General features: G+C 43.8%; 1 protein-coding gene across 1 annotated transcript in view; it reads left to right on the top strand.

Moving 5' to 3' along the window:
- The first annotated feature begins 9062 nt into the window (after positions 1-9062).
- The window catches only part of ppm1j (protein phosphatase, Mg2+/Mn2+ dependent, 1J), a 52586-nt gene continuing 36376 nt past the window's right edge, over positions 9063-25272 (top strand). The window contains exon 1 of the mRNA XM_084317188.1: positions 9063-9424. Coding sequence (XP_084173314.1) covers positions 9177-9424 — 248 coding nt within the window. The 5' untranslated portion in view covers positions 9063-9176. The remainder of the gene's footprint in view (positions 9425-25272) is intronic.

Raw genomic sequence — 25272 nt, forward strand, 5'->3', positions numbered from 1 at the left:
AATAAAAATTGTTTAAAATGATTCAGTTTAAAAATAGTCATCAGTAAGAAGTAAAAAGTGCAATAACCGACACATAAATTTGATAGGCAGTGTATAAGAGTAGGCAGGGTAAGAATAGTGCAGGTAAATACAAGTTGTGTCAGGATATCCCTGATGTTTCCTCTTGCCACTAGGTGGTAGCAGATATCTATCAGTGAAATGCCTGAGCAAAGAGATTTTAAGCTGTCTTTTAAAGATGTCTAGCGAGTTGGCTTCCCTGATGTTTTGGGGTAGTTTGTTCCATAGTTTTGGGGCATAGTTGATAAAGGCTGCATTACCGATCCTCTTTTGACTGCTTCTGGGAGCCTCTAGTAGTCCAGCAGCTGATGATCGCAGTGTTCTTGCTGGTGTGTAATTTATTAGAGTGTTGGCGATGTAGCTAGGTCCCTGTCCATTTAGAGCTTTGTATGTAAGGAGAAGGACCTTAAAGTCAATTCTAAATGTTACAGGAAGCCAGTGTAAAGCAGCTAAGACTGGACTAATGTGCTCTCTCCTTTTGGTTCTAGTTAGCATTCGGGCTGCAGAGTTTTGGATTAGCTGAAGCCTCTCTGTGGTTTTCTTAGGGAGACCTGTGAAAAGTGCATTACAGTAGTCTAACCGGCTAGATATGAATGCATGAATTAGCTTCTCAGCATCGTTCTGATTAATAAATGGTCGTACTTTTGCTATATTTCTGAGATGGAAGAACGATGTTTTCGTCACTTTGCTAATATGAGAATTGAAGTTCAGTTCTGAATCTATGATAACCCCAAGACTAGTGACCTCAGATTTGATCCAAGGGGTTAGTCCCCCCAGGTTCTTTATTAATGTTTCTTTTCTAGTTTTGGAGCCGATAATTAGAATTTCAGTTTTGTTCTGGTTTAGTTTCAGGAAGTTCTTACTCATCCATTTATTTATTGCCAGTAAGCAGTCTGTAATGGAGCTAATCGCTGTATCATTTGGTTCAGCAGATATGTACAGTTGTGTATCATCCGCATAGCTATGGAAATCTACATTATGTTCTCTGATGATATCACCCAGCGGTAACATGTAAAGGGAGAAGAGTAAAGGACCTAAGCAACTCCCTTGTGCAACTCCATAGTTGTTGTCGTATATATCAGACATGTGATCTCCTAGTTTAACATAGAATTTCCTCCCTCTGATGTATGTTTTAAACCAGCCCAGCACATGTTCTGAGAAACCGACATGGTTTTCAAGACGATCGATTAGAATATCGTGATCGATTGTATCAAATGCTGCACTGAGATCTAACAGGATAAGGATGGAGATCTTATTCTCGTCAGAGTTTAGTCTGAGGTCACTGATTATTTTGGTGAGGGCAGTTTCAGTGCTATGATATTTTCTGAATCCTGACTGAAATTCTTCTAAGATGTTGTTTTCTTCAAGAAAGGAATTTATTTGAACTGAAACTATCTTTTCAAGTACTTTACTAATGAATGGTAGGTTGGATATTGGACGATAATTTGCCATTTCATTACTATCCAAGTTAGGTTTTTTTAGTAATGGCTTTACAACTGCTGTTTTAAAGGCATCCGGGAAAATACCAGTCCTAAGGGAAGTGTTTATGATATCTAGCACAGGACTTGAAACACTATTAAATACCCGTTTGAAGAAAGCTGTAGGTATGGGGTCAATGTCTGAGGTGGAGGAGTTACATTCTGAGACAGTTTTGCAGAGTACATCTAATGTGATGCATGTGAAACTTCTCATGGTTACATTGCACGGTTTGCCGCAATCAGCTTTATTTCCATCATGAGTAATGCTGGCCATGATCAAGGTTATTTTGTTGTTAAAGAATAGTGCAAGTTCTTCACACTTAACCGTTGATGACTGAGGAGGTGTAGGGGCAGTGTTGAGTAGTACATTAATAGTGGAAAAGAGGATTCTGGAGTTTCCAGCATTTTCTGTAATGATTTTAGAGAAGTAATCTTTCCTTGCTAAGCGGATGGTTTTATTATAAGCAGTTAAAGCATCTTTGTATATATCACAGCATATGGTGGTTTTTGTTTTTCTCCATTTTCGCTCCGCTGCACGACATTTCCCTTTTTCTTCGTTGACCGTATTATAGTTTAACCAGGGCGAGGCTCTAGTTTCTTCTTTTTCGTTTTTAATGGGGCGACAGAATTTAATATAGATGACATTGCATCATTGAGATTTTCTACCATTTCATTTAGAGAGCTGTCATGATTGTGTGGTTCATGTAGTCTGATAAGATCAATGAACTTTGATTCAGCTTTGTCGTTTAATAACCTCTTTTTAACTATGATTTCTTTTTTTGTTTTAGTAAGGGTTATTTGAGTATCAAAAAATATACAGTGATGGTCGGAGAGAGGTAATTCAGTTATTGAGATATTTGTTATGCTTAGCCCAGTTGTTGTTATAACTAAGTCTAGTGTATTCCCAAGCCTGTGAGTTGCATTTGTTATATGCTGTATTAGGTCAAAGCTATCCAGTAGATTTTTTAGTTCTATAGTTTTGGAGTCTGTTTTCTTATTAAAATGGATGTTCAAGTCTCCATTTAGGATCACCTTATCATATCCGGTAACACATAGTGAGATCAGTTTTTGAAAAAAGTTATAGTCTGGTGGACAAGCTTCTATCATTATTGATGTAGCTGTGTCATTATTTAGCCATGTCTCTACTAGGCAGATGCAATCTAAGTTATTTTCTTTAATCAGATCATTTACTAAGAATGTTTTATTATTCAGTGATCTGACATTTAGGAAAGCTAATTTTATTTGTTGGACTTCTTTAGAGGAGGTCTGCTTTGGCTTGACCGTGATGGCCCTGAGGTTAATAGCAGGTAAACGCATTGATGGCGTATATTTTTCACCATGCCATTGGCTGGTTATGATTACTGGTATGTTTTGAGAGATGGCATGGCAATTGTGCTATACTGCACTGCACTGACTGTACTGTGCTTTCGGGGACATTTGATCAGACGAGATGGCCTTGTGTGATATGGGGGGGGGGGGGGGGGGACGCCTTGTGCTGCTGCACTTCGTGGTGAGATTGTGTCCTTCATGACTATCTCTCGTGCTGGTATGAGCTTAATATTCTTGGAGGCCATCAAGGCATGACGCATGTTTGCTGCTAGGAGCTTTGAACCTAAGCGATTTGGGAAGAAGCCATTTCTTTGAAAACGTTCTGGGTTATTCCAGAAAACATTGAAGTTGTCAATGAATTTCAGGCCGTGTACAAGACATGCAGCCCCTAACCATGAATTAAAATTTAGGAGTCGACTGAATGCTTCTTGTCCTCTGCGAAAGCATGCAATTGGTCCACTGATGGACACAGACTGATGTTTGTCTAGTGTGTTCATTAAACGTGTGAAATCGTCTTTCAAAGTCTCTGTGCCAGTCTTCTTTCGCAGGATGTCAAACGATCCAGAGTGAATGACAATTTTTGTTATTCCCGGTCTGATTAGTGTTGGAAGTTTTTCGGCCAGCTCTTTCACAGATGTATTGTCTAGACAGATATTTTCTGTGTTTGCCATCTCCACATACCTTGTTGTGGAATCTCCAATCAGTATACAGTCTATTTTCTGTGTGAGGTTAGCATTTCTCTTTCCAACAGTTTTGGGGCCGTTTGCTTAAGACCCATCTTTTCTCTCTCCTTCAACCTACCCTGATCTCACCTGGTTGGGGACTGACCTTTAGATTAATCTGTCTAGTTTAGTTAGGATGTCTATTTTCTCCCATGTCTGCTCTTTTGCAGCACTACAAACATGGGAACTCTCTAACCCCCCCCCCCCCCCCCATCTCTCTGAGTGCCTGTCTCGTAGTGCTGACCAAGGTGAAGGATGCCTCGGGGTCTTGGCCAAGATTGCAGCGACTGCTCTACATGCACCACCGAGGCCATGGATCAGCTCCTTACCGTCTTCTGTCCGTGGTCTGTCAACATGGTTTGTGGTCTGTCAACGTGGTTTCATTGCTGGGTTAAGTACTTCTATTCACATAATATGCTTACTTCATATATCTATTCTATTCACATATATGCTTACCACTTGTATCTATTGCTATGTCCGCCCACTACAATCATGCGAGCTGTCTAACGCCTGTCCCGTCTCCCTGTGAGTTGCTATCCCGGAGTGTTGACCGGAGTGTCGGACGTCCCGTGATGAAGACCGGGAGGATGCAACCCTCTCTGCGTGCCCTCCTGTCTCCCTGTCTCCGGCGGTCTCGTAGTGATGACCGGATTGCTGGACGTCCCGCGATGATGTCGGGGAGGTTGCGACCCTCTCTGCGCCGCCCCCTATCTCCCTGTCTCCGGCTGTCTCGGAGCGATGACCGGAGTGTTGAACTTCCCGTGATTAAGACGGGGAGGACGTGACCCTCTTTGCGCCGCCCCTGTGCCTCAAATAGATTCGCTGTCAGCTCCATCTTTAATCTTTCAAAATGTTCAGTTGCTATCGCTATCAGCTCTCTTTAATTTTTCAAAATGTTCAGTTGTTATTGCATGCACTCATCTGTGTTTCACTACACACATGAGTGCATGCTTACCAACTGTCAGTCTGCAACTGTTATGGTTTGTAACCGACCCCAATCGCACAACACAAGACAGGTATGATGGTTTGCCAAGAAACAGATATTTATTGAGAGACAGGGAAAAAAGGGCACTGTCCCTTTAAGGGAGAACACAAATACAGGAATATAACAAGAGGGGAAAAACTAGGTGCCTTTAAGAGGCGGGCAGGAAAAGGGAACACTAAGGGAAGGTTAATGAACGCTAGGGGAAAGTTAAAGGAACACTAGGGGAAGGTTAAAGGAACAGAGGAACTAGAGACTAGGAGAAGTCGGGACAAGGAGAGCTAGGGAACAGGAGAACTGGGGACTAGGAGAACTAGGGACAAGGAACTAGGTGGAACTAGAAGGGGAGAACTTGGGACCAGGAACTAGGTGGAACTAGAAAGGGGAGAACTAGGGAACAGAGGGGACTGAGGCCCGCGGAGGCGGGCTGGGGAACAGGGAGGAACTGGGGACTGGTGGGAAAACATCTGGGCCGCTCTGCAGAACAGAGGAGAGGGTTAATATTCAAAAGGGAACAAACAGAGCAGATGCAGAACAGTCCAAATAAACAAGGTAACAAAGTAATAATATCTTCGTGTGACAAACACACAGGGGGAGATGTAATGTCCAAAAATACTATCTAAGTGAGAACAAAAACAGAGTGGGAGATGAAATGTCCAAACTACTAACTAAGTGAGAACTAAAGGAGGCAATACGCTGGGTGAGTGACATCACAATCAAAACTCACCCAGGCGTATGCGTAATAGTGCAGGAACAGCAGCGGGACGAGGGCAAGGGGCATTACGCTGAGTGAGTGACATCACAATCAAAACTCACCCAGGCGTATGCGTAAAGGTACAGGGACAGCAGCGGGAACGGGGGCAAGAGGCATTACGCTGAGTGAGTGACATCACAATCAAAACTCACCCAGGCGTATGCGTAAAGGTACAGGGACAGCAGCGGGAACGGGGGCAAGAGGCATTACGCTGAGTGAGTGACATCACAATCAAAACTCACCCAGGCGTATGCGTAAAGGTACAGGGACAGCAGCGGGAACGGGGGCAAGGGCACTACGCTGGGTGAGTGACATCACAATCAAAACTCACCCAGGCGTATGCGTAATGGTACAGGGACAGCAGCGGGGCGAGGGCATCGCCACCGGGTGGCTGGCTGTCCGAGCCGAGGGACAGAGTGCTGGAACAGTGGCGGTGGCGAGGGTGTCGTCCACCGGGTAGCCGCTGTCGGAGCCGAGGAACAGAGTGCTGGAACAGTGGCGGTGGCGAGGGTGTCGTCCACCGGGTAGCCGCTGTCGGAGCCGAGGAACAGAGTGCTGGAACAGTGGCGGTGGCGAGGGTGTCGTCCACCGGGTAGCCGCTGTCGGAGCCGAGGAACAGAGTGCGCGCCACACCTTGGTGTGCGCGTCGGAACAGTGGCGGTGGCGAGGGTGTCGTCCACCGGGTAGCCGCTGTCGGAGCCGAGGAACAGAGTGCGCGCCACACCTTGGTGTGCGCGTCGGAACAGTGGCGGTGGCGAGGGTGTCGTCCACCGGGTAGCCGCTGTCGGAGCCGAGGAACAGAGTGCGCGCCACACCTTGGTGTGCGCGTCGGAACAGTGGCGGTGGCGAGGGTGTCGTCCACCGGGTAGCCGCTGTCGGAGCCGAGGAACAGAGTGCGCGCCACACCTTGGTGTGCGCGTCGGAACCGAGAGACGCCTCGGGGTGCGTCTGCGAGGAGGAGTGTGCCAAGCACGAGGATCCTTGGAAGATGCGCGTTGCGCGCTGGAGACTGGAGAGCGTGCCAAGCCCTTGAAGATGCGCGTTGCGCGCTGGTGACTGGAGAGCGTGCCAAGCCCTTGCAGATGCGCGTTGCGCGCTGGTGACTGGAGAGCGTGCCAAGCACGAGGATCCTTGGAAGATGCGCGTTGCGCGCTGGAGACTGGAGAGCGTGCCAAGCCCTTGAAGATGCGCGTTGCGCGCTGGTGACTGGAGAGCGTGCCAAGCCCTTGCAGATGCGCGTTGCGCGCTGGTGACTGGAGAGCGTGCCAAGCCCGAGGGTCCGGGAGATGCGCGTTGGTCTAGATGTGCGTCAGGACGAACAGCTGCGCTGGGGTCTGCAGTGGAACGCTGGGGTGCCTCCCGTGGAAGTTACAGGGAGCGCAGAACAGTCTCCTCCACAGGCTACGGCGACAGCAGACGAAGGCTGGAGCAAACATCTCAAGGCTGGAGAGATCCATATACAGCATTGGTAGACCAGAGGATCTCCCGAAAGAGTCTAGATGTTAGAGAATATGACTCAGCATGAATACAACACGACCCCACACCGAAACGAGGGGAAGAGCCCTGGTATTTAAAGCCCACAGGGGAACTAATTAGCCTGCCACCACAGGTGCGAGAGGTAATTGATAATAGTCCAGGTGTGGCCACTGAGAGTAAACGAGAGTAAAGAACGAGAGGGTGGGGGCTAGAGAGAGTGAGTGAGAAGGGAAAATAAACAGTATAGGCTTAAAGAAACAGAGAAAAGGTGGTGAGCAGCGGGCAAAACCTCACAGCAACACTACTATCACCGACATCTAAGAAGGGAGATCCCCCCTTGAATGGCCATTCTAAGGTTTCTCTCCTCCACACTGCCTGTGGTGCATTTTTCCCTATTGTTAGGTTTTAGTGAGTTTTTCCTTACCTTCGGGTGGGGTATGTCTGGGAGTGTTTGCATTCATTCATTTATTTGCATTTATTTTAAATTTGTTGGACCTTATGGTGTTCTTGTTTTGTTCTTGACTTATTGTTATGTTTCTTCTTGACTTGTTTAAAGAAGACGTGTCCGGCCCATGGGGACATTAACGTGTGTTGTCGGGCCTTACAAATAAATTTGATTTGATTTACAAGCAAAACTGTACATTGGAATATTGACGAAACCATACTTGGTCATTTACTGTACATTGGAGGGGGTTGGGTTAGGACATTTACAGGGGCCATCTCCCGTAGGTGTTCTTTGAGAGTGGTTTTGAAAGTGGGTAGTGATTCACATTCCTTTACAGCTTTGGGTAGGGCGTTCCACATTGATGTGGCATAATTGCGAAACGTGTTTAGTCCCTTGTTTGAGCCGAATCTGGGTTTAACATGATTTGTGGAGCTCCCTCTGGTGTTGTGATTGTGGTATTCACTGACCTTTGGGAAGTATTTCTACCCAGAAGGTAAACAGCGACCCCTGAGTTAATTCACGGTAGATTACAAACATGTTTGTTTTATATTAATGCTCACTCTCAGCAGGAGGATACCGCACGTGTTGTTGATAAATTACGTCATATGGGATCGGAGTATAGATTTGACGCGTACTTGCCGATACCGATACCAGCATTTTAGGCTGTATCGGAGGCATTTCTGATACTGGTATCAGAACAACTCTAACGTATTAATGAAAACATTTATTATTTTTTGCATCTTGAACGTAAGATAGTTACTGTCAAATGACCATGGTATTGTATCCATAGCTATAATATAAAATATAGATTTAGCTCTACAAACAAGGTGACGCACAGTGAAACAATGTAATGGAAACCTGGCCCAGCTAGAGCTAGATGGGGAAATCGAATGGCCGCAAATGTGTTAATACCTTGGACGACCATTCTGTTGCTGCTTGCAACTTTCAGGTCCAGTTGTAATGGGCAAGACGAGAATACATTCATTGTGACTGCAATAATCCATGTGAGCAATGTCCTTGCTCAAATCAACATGTGAATCATTACAACAGTCCTTGAACACTATCAGCTGCTGATACTGGACTTTATTCTCAGATAATAATGAGTAGTTATTATAGCATGCTGGCTGAAAGCCTGCACAGTATGTTTTCCTTTACAACTAAGGACACCACAGGCTTTCTGTATGAACTACCAAAAGTCAAAACAATTGCTTATTAAATGTCTCACATAAGCTTAACCTTTTGATATACAGTCTGAGGTACATCATCTATTTGGGTAGATAGTGGCTATAGCATCTTCAACGAATAGCCTTTGGACGTTTAAATGCCATGCCCAACTACCATTAGTGATACAATAGGCAACTCCTGCCAACTCAGTGAACTGGCCAAAAACCAGACACACAATAACTGGTAAATGAATGATGTACGAGTAGTTTCTTTTCAGAATAACATAAAGCCTACCGTGTAGAATTTACGGTTTGACCTGGTCCACTGTGGGCAGTTGATTGCCCCTGTTGCTATGGCACATGACATGCACCTCGTGAGCATAAAACCTGGTTTTGATCTCTGTGACAAAGTCAGAATAAAAGGTTTATCCCTTTTGTATGCGATTATTGTGAATCTCTGACCGGGTGCATATTATTTGAGCAGGCTGCCGCCCGCCCAGTGCAATATCCCCACTAAAGCCCCTAAAGCCCTGCCTTCTGAGATGAGCCCACTCTGGTTATTAAAGCCGAAACGCGTGCAGTGGAGGAAGCTTATTTTTTGTACTGAATGAGGCAAAACAGTGTCTGCCAAGCGTCACATGGGGCCAGGAGGACAAACCGCTTCCTGAAATGATCGTCGTTGGTTCATTTTGTATTTGCCCTTCGTACTAACATTGCATCGCGTTTATTTCTTGTCTGGATTTTTTCTTCTTCTTCTTATTTCTGCCGCAATGATAAGCAAAGTAAAAAACGCGATGTCCACCTTGGTGGGAGGGATGATTCCACACGGCCACCACCAGCACTCAGGTAACGCCGGTCAGAACTGTGGACCGGACGGGCTGCCTCCACGGTTCCCGTACGGGCGGCCGGACTTCTTGGACCTGACTCCGGAGCTCCTTCAGTATTCGACAGAACATGCATCGCGACCGGTGCTCACATTAAAGAGGGACAGGCTTCCTTGGCGCACGGGATACGCGGAGTGAGTGGTTACTGTTACATACAATATTATAATTCATTCATAATAATAAAGGAACCCCCATCCCACAAATATGTGTATCATGTCATGTGCCAGTAAAAAAAACTGTCTTCTGTGAGGCTGGGCTGCCTGCATGCGACGAATTGCCGTGCATTGTTTTGTATTGCTGCATCCTTCCTCAGTCAGCAGCCGTACATTGTGTGCATTGCAGTAGCTAAAGGTATGGCAACGATGGCCTGTCTCTATTGTAGGTTACAATTTCAACTGTATTCCCCCACCCGAGTCAAATCCTCTGTTTCTTCTAATAATCATAGTTGTGAGAGTGGTTTGCTACATAGGACACAAGACGCCCTCCAATCACACTATGAGTCTCAGTCAATCATAATACTATAATATGTACGAAGCTTTGGCTGTGTAGGTGCTATTGAAAGTATTGCTTTGAGGACATTGTGTAGTTTCACACATGCCCAAAACATTTAAAAAAAAAAAGTAAATGATTTAACCTTTAAATTGTCGGTTCCCCAATTCTATTCATATAATCAAAACAACAACAACACAAATATACATGTTATAAAACAAACTATTTCTTTTTCACATACAACCTCTCTCTCACACATACAGTAACACACGCACACGTATTAGGCTAGTTTGGCTAACTGTTTACTGCAGCTTATTGTCGCCTGGCAGTCTTTAACACAAAAAAGGTTTATATAGTGACCATTCACCTACTACTCAAGAAATCTGTACATAGTTGCAGATTGAGAACCCATGTATCTGGAATCGATGTCATGCACAGTCACACACCTGCGACTCTGCTGCAGATACAGACCAGGAGAAAACAAATCAACCATCAAAATAATTTAATTCACAGTGTCTGCTAGAATGTGTTGCCTGGTTGATTTGGGGGAAAGAGGAAAAACACTTTCAGACGTTCCATTTGTCTCCGAGGGGAGTCGGAAAGAGCTGAATCGCTCAAGTCCTCTGCGGGCCATACCACTGCATGCAGTCCACCCCTGTCTGTCCCCAGGGACCTTGCATCGAAGCAGAGAGAGAGAGAGGGAGAGAAAAAGGCTGCGTCATCCAGTGGCTCGAGGGACAGGGAAGTGTTTATGATGAGGATGCAAGCAGGACCTCTTTTCAGAAGGAGAATTAATGAGGAAGAGAGAATGAGGACCCAATACTAGGAAATGTTTATTCAATTGAAGCTTCAAGCTAGTGAGCTGTCTATCATGAGTGTCCAGTGTCGCAGTCCGTATTCTATAGCATACTATCATCGCTTGTCAATCAAAACATCATAATAGGATTAGGGCCACTAAGCACGTTTGTTCCAAGATATAACACTTCTTCTGTTCAACCACAATCCAAAATCATCCACAATGTAACAAAGCCTCCGACTGGCTCACTAAAAAAAAGTATTGAAAAAAGTATCATTTTGGTATCCGTATCAAATCCCAGGCACCAGTATTGCCACCGGTATCAAATATTTTCAAACTATACCAAGCCCTAAATACGATTTGTAGCATATGGATAGTGTTACAATACACACTAATACCATATTGGGCCACAGAGCTTGTTTTGTATTCCGTATGCGTTGGGGCATCCAGTAATTCCTCTGTCCTTGTTGCTAAAGTGCTGGCCAGTTGCATTGTGGAGTAATGAGGAAGAACAATGATGGCCTAACGAGTGTCGATGGAAGCCGTCCAGTTGGAGGCCACCCCGCTGGCACCCTGCTGGCCTCGGTCCAGGCGCCATGAAAAGTGGACACTTTGATATCACTTAGTTAGAGGCAGCAGTTATTCACTCACTACGCTGGTTATGAGGATGCTGTGTCGCATTGTCATTGTCCTGCCTTGGCCTGCGATGGTTGGGTAATCTTTCCTCCACCATTTGGACAGCAGTATTCATCAATCTGTGTGCTCCGCAGACAGACTGTGAATGAATGTTTTCTTTAGTAAACGCTGATTGCATCCTCTAGTCTAGGACGTAGGACCTCAAATATTTAACCCCCCCAGGCGAGGTCACAGTAACTCACCACAACTCCACAGTATGCAGAGGTAATTGCAACTGAGAACATAATGCACCTTGGCTGCATTTCACGGAAGCTCTCAAACCTAAAACCTCTTTATTTTTGTTCCTCTAGTACTCCCTTTAGAGGAGGAGTCTAATCGATAGCTATAATGGAACTGTACAGCATTGTATATCAGCCTCCTCAAGCCAATGCACTTACAGTAAGTCAGTTTAAGAGCTTTTTGTCTAATGGCGATATAATGTAGATGTAATCTCCTGGCAACTGGCACTAGTTTCTAGTCAGACACTTGGTTGATTCTGAGATACAGCTAAGATACTGCATGATTTCACAAGACTACCATATAATATGATCAATTACTATGAGCATGTTTTATTATCTGCAAAGTGTTCCTACACAGAGAGTTGGATGATGTTCCACTGTCGAGCGTCTCTGTCCAAAGAGATGTCAACGAATCGGCGCTACCTTTATTCATATTATTTCCCCTTAACATATTGCATAGATTATATTATTGTTCCCCCCACATTTATTTGTCTCTTTTTATAAATAAGAACCGACATAAAAAAAAGAAATTAAATAATAAAATGTCACAGTGTGAAATTGCAGCCTTGTTTATTCACTGAGTCCATGGAAACGACGACAAACGCAGCCATAAAGGTATGGTTTCCTCACGCAGAAAAGACTTAGAAGTATAGCTGCATTTTCTTAAACTAATTGAATGTCCCAGATTTGGAAACATTTTTGCTCTCTTGGGCAGAGGTGTTTAGCAGGCTGTGATGTACAGGTGTAGAGGCAGAGGTGTTTAGCAGGCTGTGATGTACAGGTGTAGAGGCAGAGGTGTTTAGCAGGCTGTGATGTACAGATGTAGAGGCAGAGGTGTTTAGCAGGCTGTGACGTACAGCTGTAGAGGCAGAGGTGTTTAGCAGGCTGTGATGTACAGGTGTAGAGGCAGAGGTGTTTAGCAGGCTGTGACGTACAGCTGTAGAGGCAGAGGTGTTTAGCAGGCTGTGATGTACAGGTGTAGAGGCAGAGGTGTTTAGCAGGCTGTGATGTACAGGTGTAGAGGCAGAGGTGTTTAGCAGGCTGTGATGTACAGGTGTAGAGGCAGAGGTGTTTAGCAGGCTGTGACGTACAGCTGTAGAGGCAGAGGTGTTTAGCAGGCTGTGACGTACAGGTGTAGAGGCAGAGGTGTTTAGCAGGCTGTGATGTACAGATGTAGAGGCAGAGGTGTTTAGCAGGCTGTGATGTACAGATGTAGAGGCAGAGGTGTTTAGCAAGCTGTGACGTACAGTTGTAGAGGCAGAGGTGTTTAGCAGGCTGTGATGTACAGGCGTAGAGACAGAAGTGTTTAGCAGGCTGTGACGTAGAGGTGGTATATTTCCTCATGGAAATATGTTATGATGTTGAATGCACACAAGTAAGTGACTATTGCTTGTTATCATCTTAGTGTGTTTCTTAGGGCATTTCTGCTTTATTAGCTAGACTGTACAGTAGGGCTGTCTTAAATACTTCGAAGCTTCGTTCGAAGGCACAAGCTTCGAACATAAAAAAAAATCGAAGTTAAAAAAAAAAGAAAAGAAAAGAAAAGTTCAAAATTCTTTTTCCAAAAAAGATTTTGCTTCGATTTTTGTGTGTGTGTGCACGTGGGGCCATTGGGTGGGGCCGCGGGACAAATACACTGGAGGAAAGTAACCCAGCTCAGCATTGCCCAAATTATATCATCACTATTGCCTGTTTGAAGGATATCATCCTCAAACACATATACACCTACATGCCTTGTAGAATTCCACACATAAGAAAGAAAGATAAAACAAAATAGGAAATAAAATGTAGAAATGCATGCAATAAATAAATATGAATCTCCATATATGAAATAGAACATTTAGATAAGGTGCTACTGAGATGTTTTGGTGAGTTCTTTGTTTTTTTGTGGAAGTAGCCCTTCTTAAAAATGCATGAACATTCACTGATAATTGGTCTGTAGTGGAGTCTACAAGGTCTACATTGCCGGACCATGTAGAATCCGGACCTTGTAGACTGACATAATTCTGTGCATAGTTTAGTCTACACAGGCCATATTTCAAATAATCAAAATCTTACTTCATTCATTTTTTCTTTTTTTTTTTTAATCTTTTTCCCCCTCCATTTTCCTCCGATTTTCTCCCATCCCAATGTTAGTCGTATGCCAATTCCCAATCCCTTCCTGGTCGCTGCGCACTTACCCCCCACAGTCGGATCATCTGGGAGAGTGGAGGCTATCACGTGCTTCCTCCGACACACGTCCAGCCAATCAACCGCTTCTTTTCACCTGGCAGCGCGGATCCTCCCTGAGAGGGCGTAGCGACGTGTGGAAGGATCACACTATCCCACTCAGGTCCTATCTGCGCTTAGCAGGCGCCCCGACCGAACTGTAGGAGTCGCTGTTTACAACGACCCGGACCCACCCCGCCAGCTTCTCCCACCCTCTAATACAGCCAATTGTATTAGTGTGAACGGCCAGCCAAGCTGGTGACAACCCCGGAGCTGTGAGCTGGATTCGAACAGGCGAATCCAGCTCACAGCTTCGGGGTTGGTGACGAACGCAATCTCCGCTACGCCACCTAACCGCCCCTTACTTCATTCATCTTAAACATTCTTGATTTGGGGGATTGGTAGTTCCCATGAAATCTGAAGTTGTTCAAACGACAACAGCGATCCACCTTGAATTAAATCACACAGCCGAGTGAAACCTTGTTGGCTGCGTCACAGTCACGAAAGGGGCTACTTAATTCATTAATCCAATCCACTTTATTTATAGAGCACATTTAAAAACAACAACGTTTACCAAAGTGCTGTACAAGTCCCACAACATAAGATAAAAAAAAAAAAAAGTATATAAAAAAAAATGTATGTTCTTTTCGAAGCTTCGAATTAAAATCGAAGCTCGGCCCCGAAGCTTCGATTGCCAAAAAAAGTTTCGAAGGTCAGCCAGAGTGACAAGAAACATGGGGGAAAGAGAGGGGATGACAACAAAGGTCATGGGCCTGATTCCAACCCAAGACATTGCAGTCACATCGTACACATATCTTTTTATAAAATATTTGTGTATGATTAATGATTATTGATATTTAGGAGAGGTATCCTCGTGAGCCCTTTCTGGCTTCTAGCCTCTTCTGCACAATGTCCAAATCTTTTAAAACCTTTTTTCATCATATGTGCAAACAAATTAAACGTTTCCACATAACACTGCAGCAAGTCTGTTTTTGCAAAACAAATTACTTGCTGCAAAATGTCCTTCCCGTAAAGTTCTTCAGAATATGGCCACACACACACACATGTTTCTTCATGGTTCTGCATGCCACAGCGTACGATGCTGTATGAATCAGGCCTGTGGTGTCTGTCCATCCATCATCTACCTCGACATTGCATCACTCGATCGTGACCTGAGGTTAACGTTACCTCTTCATGTTTGACGTTTGACTCAATCCTTTCAGAAGGATCTTCTCCTTTCATTTGACACGTATTCACACAGTGACAAACAGAGGAAGTAGATGTACAGTACACACACACGAGGTCAGGATGCCGAGGGAAACAGGAGCATTATTTAACAGGGCTCCGTTGTTTTTACAGTTTCAGTCCAGGTAATTGTATTGATGATGACCTACTACTAGTAATACAATTTGTATTTGATCAGTGCAAGACGAGGAACACACTCATACAAGTAGGGTTGGGTCAGATTTGAACCTGTACCTGTTCGTGGAATTCGGTTTCGGTACCCAGCAGTACCTTTTATTTGGTACTTAACTCTCTCTGTAATAACAAAAAAAAAAGTCTAAACTTCTCAATTTAGAAAATTTTAATGATCATCATGTATTATGTTTTAAAATGTTTAAATATCAACATTATCTGGCCATCCTCAGTAAATATTATCAAACTCCTCTGACCTCGTCTGGTCTTTCCAAAGACCCAAGAGACGGGACAGTAATATATATTTGTGGAAAAGGCTCCCTATTGTCTAGTATATTACACTCTTATACTAAACAGTAAACATGTAAAGGTACCAAAATATGGTACCGATTGATCTAGCATGAAGTACCGATGTAATTCGATTGGTACCCTTAACACTTTGGTTGCCTTGGGTTAAATTAATGATATACCATAGGTTGCCGGCTCTATTTGTCTATGGAGAAGTACCCCTTCTTTGCATGGCTATAACTTTTTAAATTCTATTGCTACATTGCCATTATTAGGGCCCATTCAAAGTCCTATATGTATTGTTCATTGTGTAGCAACGTTAAACTTTTTCATTCACATATTCATAGTAAAGTATGGTCTAATGTATAAGTATGTTTTCATCTCTTTCTGCAGCTTTCTCCAGAACGTGATCTATAGCCCCAAATGCATTATATTGATGATGCAATACAGTTTTATGGCAATCAGCGCGATATAAAAAATTCCAACTAGACGTACTTCTAGAAGTTACTACACGTCATCTGATGTTGACCGGATGGGCTAGGGGGCGTTTATAATTCCGTGGGCAGCGTTATACCAATCATCTAATGTGGGTCAAATGTTGATAATAGCAGTTAGTATCGAAGACGGTAACGTTACACGCTGAAACTCACCCCAGTCTCCGCGCGCCGTTGGGCGATCATCGTCGAGTTGAAATCTTATCATTATGGGATGTAAATTTACCCGGTCCATCTCCAGCTTGTATAATGGTATATACGTCCAAATCATGTTGTTTATCGAGTTATTGGCAATCGATCACTGTGTAGTGTGACGAGCCAGAGTCGCGGGACCTATAGCGAGCGCCGGAAGTACTACGGTCGTCTAGGACAACCTCTATTCAACATCCTGTTTGGCAATTGCGCCGATCGGCCACCAGATGGCGCTCCTGAACCGCCAGAGAGCTCAGTGGGTCCTGCTGGTGGATCTCAGGCCAGCGGAGGGGACAAATGAATCCGATCGCAGATTTTTGAAATATTGATATAAGGACGCTGTACAGCGTCCCCCGGCAACTTGAGCATGGCCAGCAATGACGTGAAAAGACGTTTCATGGCAGTCAAAGTGTTAAAGGTACAGAGTTCGGTACCCGACCCTAAACACAAGACAACGCCATGGTTATAATGACACGGATAGACATTTGGAAGGAGGGATGTGTGACGGGAAACCACAGGCAGCCCAAATAAGAATTATTATTTCAGTTTCAGATATAACCTTTATTGATTTACAGCTGCTGTCAGTCAGAACTCACCCTGTAGTACACATCACTGAAATATATTCTCCTTTTTACTGTATCTGGGCTAAAGTTTTCTTCTGTCTATTACAGTTTTTGGCTTCGGACCTGGAGGGTCGGTACAAACCGATATCGCTTACTGAGTGACTCTCCATTATCGAAACACGTATGGGCGAGTCTCGACTCTCCGTTGTCAAAACACGTATGTGTGAGTGGCATGTATCCACGTCCGGCTTATCTAGGCTTGCCTAGTCTTGTTTTCTATTACTCTCACAAAATGATGTCCAATAGAGTATGTCTTTCTTAGATAGACAAAAATAAATAGAAATTATATTGTTTCTTGGCTCAAAAGCCCCAGAGGCCTCTTAATAGGGAACTCACTAGAACTGTACTTCCTGTTTTGAAAGTCCTCCTGCATTGATCGTAGGGGTGGGAATCACCAGTTTCATCATGATACGATACGATATCGATTCTTTGGACAACGATACGATATTTGCCGATATCACAAAGTCTCTCACGATACAATACGATACGATTAGATTCAGGTGCCTGCGATCGATATGAGATGATATCATATGCCCATTTAACACAATCAGTAACATTTAGATCAACAAAAAAAAGGTAATGAAAATATCATTTGACATTTGTATTTTTGAGCTCTTCCAGACATTTAAAGGAAAATCAATCTATTGTTTTTAATACAAATAGACCTCCTGTTCACTGTAAAGTGCCACGTTTTTATATATTGAGCTTTAAACTTTAAGCTAAATTTTTTGGAACTCAAAACTCACAACCTCCCTCTCCCAAACCGTTCCTACAACAATTTGTTGATGTTGCATGATCATGTATAGGCCTACATTTATTATGTATTATATTGTTTATGTTTAAATAACATTTAAACATCAAACTCCTCTGACCTCATCTGGTCTTTCCAAAGACGCGCGCACACACACACACACACAGAAAGGGAGAATGCTATGCTGTAACATCTACACACACGGAGCTACTGCTGTTGTTCTTGGGCGGATATGAGACTCGCCACAGGATTTTCAAAATAAGAGTATCGATATGAATCGATCTTATTACATGCAATCGATCCGATTCGATTGTTGATAATTACATCGATGTATCGATCTGGATCGATGTATCGTCCCACCCCTAGTTGATCGTAGAGGAGGAATCAAACACAGCAGCGTTCTTTCTCAGTCACAAGGGGTTGAAACATATGACTGAAACAGGAGACGTTGTGTTTTTAGGTTATTGGAAGGCTTGTAGACTACTGTGGGTCATTGTTAGGGTTGCGACAATTCAGGAATATTCAAAGGTGGAAACTTCCCGTGGGAATTAACAGGAATAAAATGGAAATAATAGGGGTTACCTCAAGATACAGAAAGCTGTGCTTTTACTCAACATAAAAACACATCACAATTCATAATCTTCAAAGTTCTCTGTCGTTTTGCTGTTGCTGCCGTCTTTAGCGTTACATATTTCCCCATTCAAAACTACCACAGTGATCTGTTTCATTATAAACTGTCTCTGGATGCTGGCAATTAGCTGTGATGGAGGAGTGCACTGCACAGTGAATGCACAGTTCAGAGTTGCAGTACAACAACATTTCCATTGAATGGGATATTTTAACCAAATCATGCCAAAATACCTAGTATTGCCTTATTCTGTGTATCCCCCCCCCCCCCCAAAAGAAAATCATTATTCTAAGAAAAGATTTATTGAAATCGGGCAAAAGTTCCAAGCTTAACTTCCAGAAATATACTGTAAAACTTCCGACCCTTTGCATCCCTAGTCATCATGCAGCCTCTATTACTTTAGAAACACATCTTCCCCCACATCCCACACTGTGCTCAATTAGGGCCTGTTGAAGACATGTGACCACTCTCTCAAAATAGAGTCAACTGGCTGTGTTACGAGGCTGTGCTACAGAGAGGCTGTGTTACAGAGAGGCTGTGTTACAGAGATGCCATGCTACAGAGAGGCTGTGTTACAGAGAGGCTGTGCTACAGAGAGGCTGTGCTACAGAGAGGCTGTGTTACAGAGAGGCTGTGCTACAGAGAGGCTGTGCTACAGAGAGTCTGTGTTACAGAGATGCCATGCTACAGAGAGGCTGTGTTACAGAGAGGCTGTGCTACAGAGAGGCTGTGCTACAGAGAGTCTGTGTTACAGAGATGCCATGCTACAGAGAGGCTGTGTTACAGAGAGGCTGTGTTACAGAGAGGCTGTGTTACAGAGAGGCTGTGTTACAGAGAGGCTGTGCTACAGAGAGGCTGTGTTACAGAGAGGCTGTGTTACAGAGAGGCTGTGCTACAGAGAAGCCGTGCTACAGAGAGGCTGTGTTACAGAGAGGCTGTGTTACAGAGAAGCCGTGCTACAGAGAGGCTGTGTTAAAGAGAGGCTGTTACAGAGAGGCTGTGCTACAGAGAGGCTGTGTTAAAGAGAGGCTGTGTTACAGAGAGGCTGTGCTACAGAGAGGCTGTGCTACAGAGAGGCCGTGCTACAGAGAGGCCGTGCTACAGAGAGGCCGTGCTACAGAGAGGCTGTGTTACAGAGAGGCTGTGCTACAGAGAGGCCGGGGAGCTTATACTGAGTTGGACATTTTGGGTGATGTTGAGGAGTAGGATAGGATCGCCAAAAATCTAAACCAAGGGAACAAACTAACTAGGGCTGACCTTCGAAGCTTTTTTTGGCAATCGAAGCTTCGGGCCGAGCTTTGATTTTAATTCGAAGCTTAAAAATTAAAAATTTTATTAAAGAAATTAAAGAAATCATATATATACCGGTGTATATATATATATATATTTTTTATCTTATGTTGTGGGACTTGTACAGCACTTTGGTAAACTTTGTTGTTTTTAAATGTGTGCTATAAATAAAGTGGATTGGATTAATTAATTAAGTAGCCCCTTTCGTGACTGTAACGCAGCCAACAAGGTTTCACTTGGCTGTGTGATTTAATTCAAGGTGGATCGCTGTTGTTGTTTGAACAACTTCAGATTTCATGGGAACTACCAATCCCCCAAATCAAGAATGTTTAAGATGAATGAAGTAAGATTTTGATTATTTGAAATATGGCCTGTGTAGACTAAACTATGCACATAATTATGTCAGTCTACAAGGTCCGGATTCTACATGGTCCGGCAATGTAGACCTTGTAGACTCCACTACAGACCAATTATCAGTGAATGTTCTGGCGGGGTGGGTCCGGGTCGTTGTAAACAGCGACTCCTACAGTTCGGTCGGGGCGCCTGCTAAGCGCGGATAGGACCTGAGTGGGATAGTGTGATCCTTCCACACGCTACGCCCTCTCAGGGAGGATCCGCGCTGCCAGGTGAAAAGAAGCGGTTGATTGGCTGGACGTGTGTCGGAGGAAGCACGTGATAGCCTCCACTCTCCCAGATGATCTGACTGTGGGGGGTAAGTGCGCAGCGACCAGGAAGGGATTGGGAATTGGCATACGACTAACATTGGGATAGGAGAAAATCGGAGGAAAATGGAGGGGGCAAAAGATCAATAAAAAAAAAGAAAAGATGAATGAAGTAAGATTTTGATTATTTGAAATATGGCCTGTGTAGACTAAACTATGCACAGAATTATGTCAGTCTACAAGGTCCGGACTCTACATGGTCCGGCAATGTAGACCTTGTAGACTCCACTACAGACCAATTATCAGTGAATGTTCATGCATTTTTAAGAAGGGCTACTTCCACAAAAAAACAAAGAACTCACCAAAACATCTCAGTAGCACCTTATCTAAATGTTCTATTTCATATGGAGATTCATATTTATGTATGTATTGCATGCATTTCTACATTTTATTTCCTATTTTGTTTTATCTTTCTTTCTTATGTGTGGAATTCTACAAGGCATGTAGGTGTATATGTGTTTGAGGATGATATCCTTCAAACAGGCAATAGTGATGATATAATTTGGGCAGTGCTGAGCTGGGTTACTTTCCTCCAGTGTATTTGTCCCCCGGCCCCACCCAATGGCCCCATGCACGCGTACGCACACGCACGCGTGCACACACATACACACACACACACACACACACACACACACACACACACACACACACACACACACAAAAATCGAAGTAACTAAAAAAAAAATTATGTTCGAAGCTTGTGCCATCGAACAAAGCTTCGAAGTATTTAAGACGGCCCTAAAACTAACGGTTAACTTTTGTCATTATTATTAATTTAAAAGTTATAATTAGGCCCCCATGGTTGATACAACAACATATACATCCAATAACTTCTTTTGAAATTGTATAAAGTATCGCAAAAACTATTAAAGCATGTCAAATCATTAAGGTGCCAGTTCCTATCAAGGCTATCATAGCTTCTAATCTTCGCCCAGTCTCTCTCATTGCCCGTAGCTGGTATATTGTATCGCGTGGACTCGTGGAGAAAGAGACCAAGAAGTTGGCTACGGCGTGTCGGTCAGAAGCTGCTTAGCGAGCAACAGGCGTGAATTAGGGATGTGCATGACTGACCAAAATCATTTTCGAATAGTCTACTGTTCTTAACTCATTCATGGCCAGTTGGCCACTCCCTTTTCCGCATCTGCACTGACTAGCACCAGCTTTTCTTGACCGTTTTCACGATCTTTGCGGAGCTATTGTATATTCTATATTATAGCTATGGAGACAATAGTATGGCTCATTTGACAAACACTATAGTCCAACATGTCAAAAATCGTTTGTTTCTACACACTGTAGTTTGTAGTTTATTACACGCTGAACATCGCCCATTTCCGAAAGAATCCAGTCTTTTTCCATAGATCGCATTATATGCAATAAGCCCGAATCATTCTGGTTGATAACCTGAAACCCCAAATACTCCCAAATCAAAGGTATATAACATGTACATATGTACCTTCACAAAATCATCAAGGGGGGGGGGGGGGGGGGGGGGTAGTCTTACAAAAATCAGATTGTTAGAAAAAGCCTTGTTTATGACCGGTAAAGTAAGCCACTGTGATCGTTACAGAAACATGTTTCAGGTTCGGTAAAATAGACATAGGGGGTCCTTACCTTAGCCAGGAGCAATGTTCCCTCTATAGGCTTGGGCGGTATGACGGTATTACGGTATACCAGGATATTTCGAAATCCCGCTGGTAGGGATGGGTATCGTTAGGATTTTATTGATACTACTACTCTTATCGATACTGCTTAACGGTTCGGTACTTTATCGATACTCTTATCAGTTATTTTTTATTTAGCAAAATAAAATAAAAATTATTACTGCAAAAAAAAACTATTACTGCACATGGCAACTTTTTTATCAATTAATACAAGCAGTCAGATAAATTAACTATTTTGGGACTTTCTATTTTATTTAGAAAGTTCTTAAATCAGAATGTCCCAGCTGTTAAAAACGGTTCAATACTCCATGTTATTAGTAGAGGCTGTGACACTGTCATCCTTCCTCTAGCTGCTAGGGTGAAGGGACTTTGGGCTTGGCTGGGACCGGTGGTGGTAGAGGGAGGAGGGGTGGGCTGGGACATGGTGGCTGCAGCCTCAGCCTGAAGATCTTTCATCTTTCTAATATATTTGTAGCTAAACAATTAGCTAAGCAATTATATTTTATTTATTAGCCTATTCATAATAATTCGTTATTAGCCTAGCTAACTCCGTATCTTGGCTTACCTGCAGTGGACGTGGATGGAGATGGAACACTGCGAGCAAAGCAGTCGAAAACGGCGCATTTCTGCAGACTAATGTTATGTTTTGACAACAGATGTTTTGACAAATTGCTTGTATTGCCTTGCCACCCTTACTGGCAAATGTTTTATTGCACTTGTGGCAACGTGCATCGTCGGCATCGACTTTCATAAAGTGTACCCAGATTTTCGAGCGCTTTGCTCTCTCCGCCATGACAAGCGCAGAGCTCGGTCTGTGTGTGCTGCGCTTCAGCAGCACGGAGCCACTGACTGGCACCTCCTTTAAGTACCCGTGTGAGTGTGAGTAATAATGGCTCGCTGCGGCTCGCTTCTCGTGCAGAGACAGAGAGAGGAGAGATAGTTCGCAACGTTTAAATTCCTCAAAAAAAGAGTATCGATGGCAGTACCGATAACGTCGGAGCTTATCAATACTCTGTTTTTTTCTAATTTAGTACCGGTTACCGTTTAGAACCGGGGTCCGGGGGGGCATCCCTACCCGCCGGTATGATTCTCAATACTGTGACGTCACAGACTGCTATTACACTGACACGGAGTTGATTGTAGTACACAGCACGCGCCAGCAGAGGGTTACGTGGCTATCGTTCTGTGAGCTAGCGTTAGTACCTGGCTGGTGCTGGCTAACTGGCTATCGTTCTGGGAGCTAGCGTTAGTAGTACCTGGCTGGTGCTGGCTAAATGGCTATCGTTCTGGGAGCTAGCGTTAATACCTGGCTGGTGCTGGCTAACTGGCTATCGTTCTGTGAGCTAGCGTTGGTACCTGGCTGGTGCTGGCTAACTGGCTATTGTTCTGGGAGCTAACGTTAGTACTAGGCTGGTGCTGGCTAACTGGCTATCGTTCTGTGAGCTAACGTTAGTACTAGGCTGGTGCTGGCTAACTGGCTATCGTTCTGAGAGCTAACGTTAGTACTAGGCTGGTGCTGGCTAACTGGCTATCGTTCTGGGAGCTAGCGTTGGTACCTGGCTGGTGCTGGCTAACTGGCTATCGTTCTGGGAGCTAGCGTTAGCACCTGGCTGGTGCTGGCTAACTGGCTATCATTCTGTGAGCTAGCGTTAGTACTAGGCTGGTACTGGCTATCATTCTGGGAGCTAGCGTTAGTACCTGGCTGGTGCTGGCTAACTGGCTATCGTTCTGGGAGCTAACGTTGGTACCTGGCTGGTGCTGGCTAACTGGCTATCGTTCTGGGAGCTAACGTTAGTACTAGGCTGGTGCTGGCTAACTGGCTATCGTTCTGGGAGCTAGCGTTAGCACCTGGCTGGTGCTGGCTAACTGGCTATCATTCTGTGAGCTAGCGTTAGTACTAGGCTGGTGCTGGCTAACTGGCTATCATTCTGGGAGCTAGCGTTAGTACCTGGCTGGTGCTGGCTGGCTAACTTGCTATCGTTCTGGGAGCTAACGTTGGTACCTGGCTGGTGCTGGCTAACTGGCTATCGTTCTGGGAGCTAACGTTAGTACTAGGCTGGTGCTGTTACTTGGTAACACGGGTTGCTAAGGAATTTAGGTTAGAGGTTGAAGAAAGTGCACTTTTAGGTTGAAAGAACGGCCCTAATGTCAACGTGTTTCAATATAAGCGTTATGTATGGTGATAACGAGTATATTGTTAGCTCCGCCCCCCCCCCCCCCCCCCCCCCCCGCTGATGGAAATGAAAGTCATACCGTCATAATACCCATACCGGGGTATTATGGGTATTATGTCAGCAAGGTATGACGGTATGAAAAAAAATGATATACCGCCCAAGCCTATCCCTCTAATTATTTTTCGGTCTGAGCAAACACTCAAACCTCCTGAGCAGACATCAGCAACTACTGAGCAACATACGTCACCTGCCGATTAACCGGCTAGTTGATAAGCGGCGGTTTGTAAAAAATCGGAGAATCTTAATTTCCCTCAATGTCTAACATAAAAATCTATACATTTTGCTGATACACAGAAATAATACAAAAAGGCATATTATATTCCTTAATCAAATATTTATTTGACCATTGATTGACGATACAGAGCAAAGTCCTTACTTTGGCAGCGGCGGTGTGAGTCGTGTCACTAACTTTTGTCTTTTTAGGAGGCTGACTCATCATTATTTTATTAAGTGAATTATCATGCGACTTCAAGAGTGACCAAATTGTGATTTATTTTAAAAGAAGACACTCTGCCTTCAGCCTCAAGATACTTAATGATACTCGAACTTTACTCAAAGATGTCTTATCATTTTAATATATTTAAAGTATGCCCCCTCTGTATGGATATACAATTATTGTTCATATTACAAAATAATATCTCTCTATAACCAAAGTTACTCAACATGCTGTATTATGCCTAACGTAATCTATCTGACAAATCTCAAGAAAATAACTAAATCAACCTATGACAAAATAATATATATTTTCAAGTCTTACTGGACAAAATAAATAACAAGAAAAAGTTAAGTATAAGTAAATATAAGTAATGTTCTAAATAATACCCCTTCTGTATTAGAAAATCCAGCTTTAAAAAACATTAGAGGGAACATTGGCCAGGAGGTACTCCAAAAATTTAAATTCCAATGATCCCATCGGCGATTGCGATTACTTGTTTATATGTAATTACACGTGTTTACGGGACACTATAGGTTTAGAGGCGAGCAGATCTGCTAGCGATTGCTTTGCAGGAGCTCCTCCCCCTCAGAGCGAGTCTTGATAGTCCATTTCATTCAATGTCTCTCCTGTTCCCTTTCTATCAGAGTTCAAAAGGTAGGCGATACTGCCACTTGGTGATATTCGATCAGCATTGCAATTCCAACGTAGGCAAATGAGCCAGGGACGGCTAGAATGATCCGGATGATGGTTTAGAACGGGGATTAGAGGAAAAATATCAAAGGGTCTAATATTACGTGTTTGGTGCTCAAGCGTTGGCGGTGAGCCACGTAATATTACGTG

The sequence above is a fragment of the Notolepis coatsorum genome (genome assembly GCF_963971535.1).
Source record: "Notolepis coatsorum genome assembly, chromosome: 6".
Taxonomy (NCBI): domain Eukaryota; kingdom Metazoa; phylum Chordata; class Actinopteri; order Aulopiformes; family Paralepididae; genus Notolepis; species Notolepis coatsorum.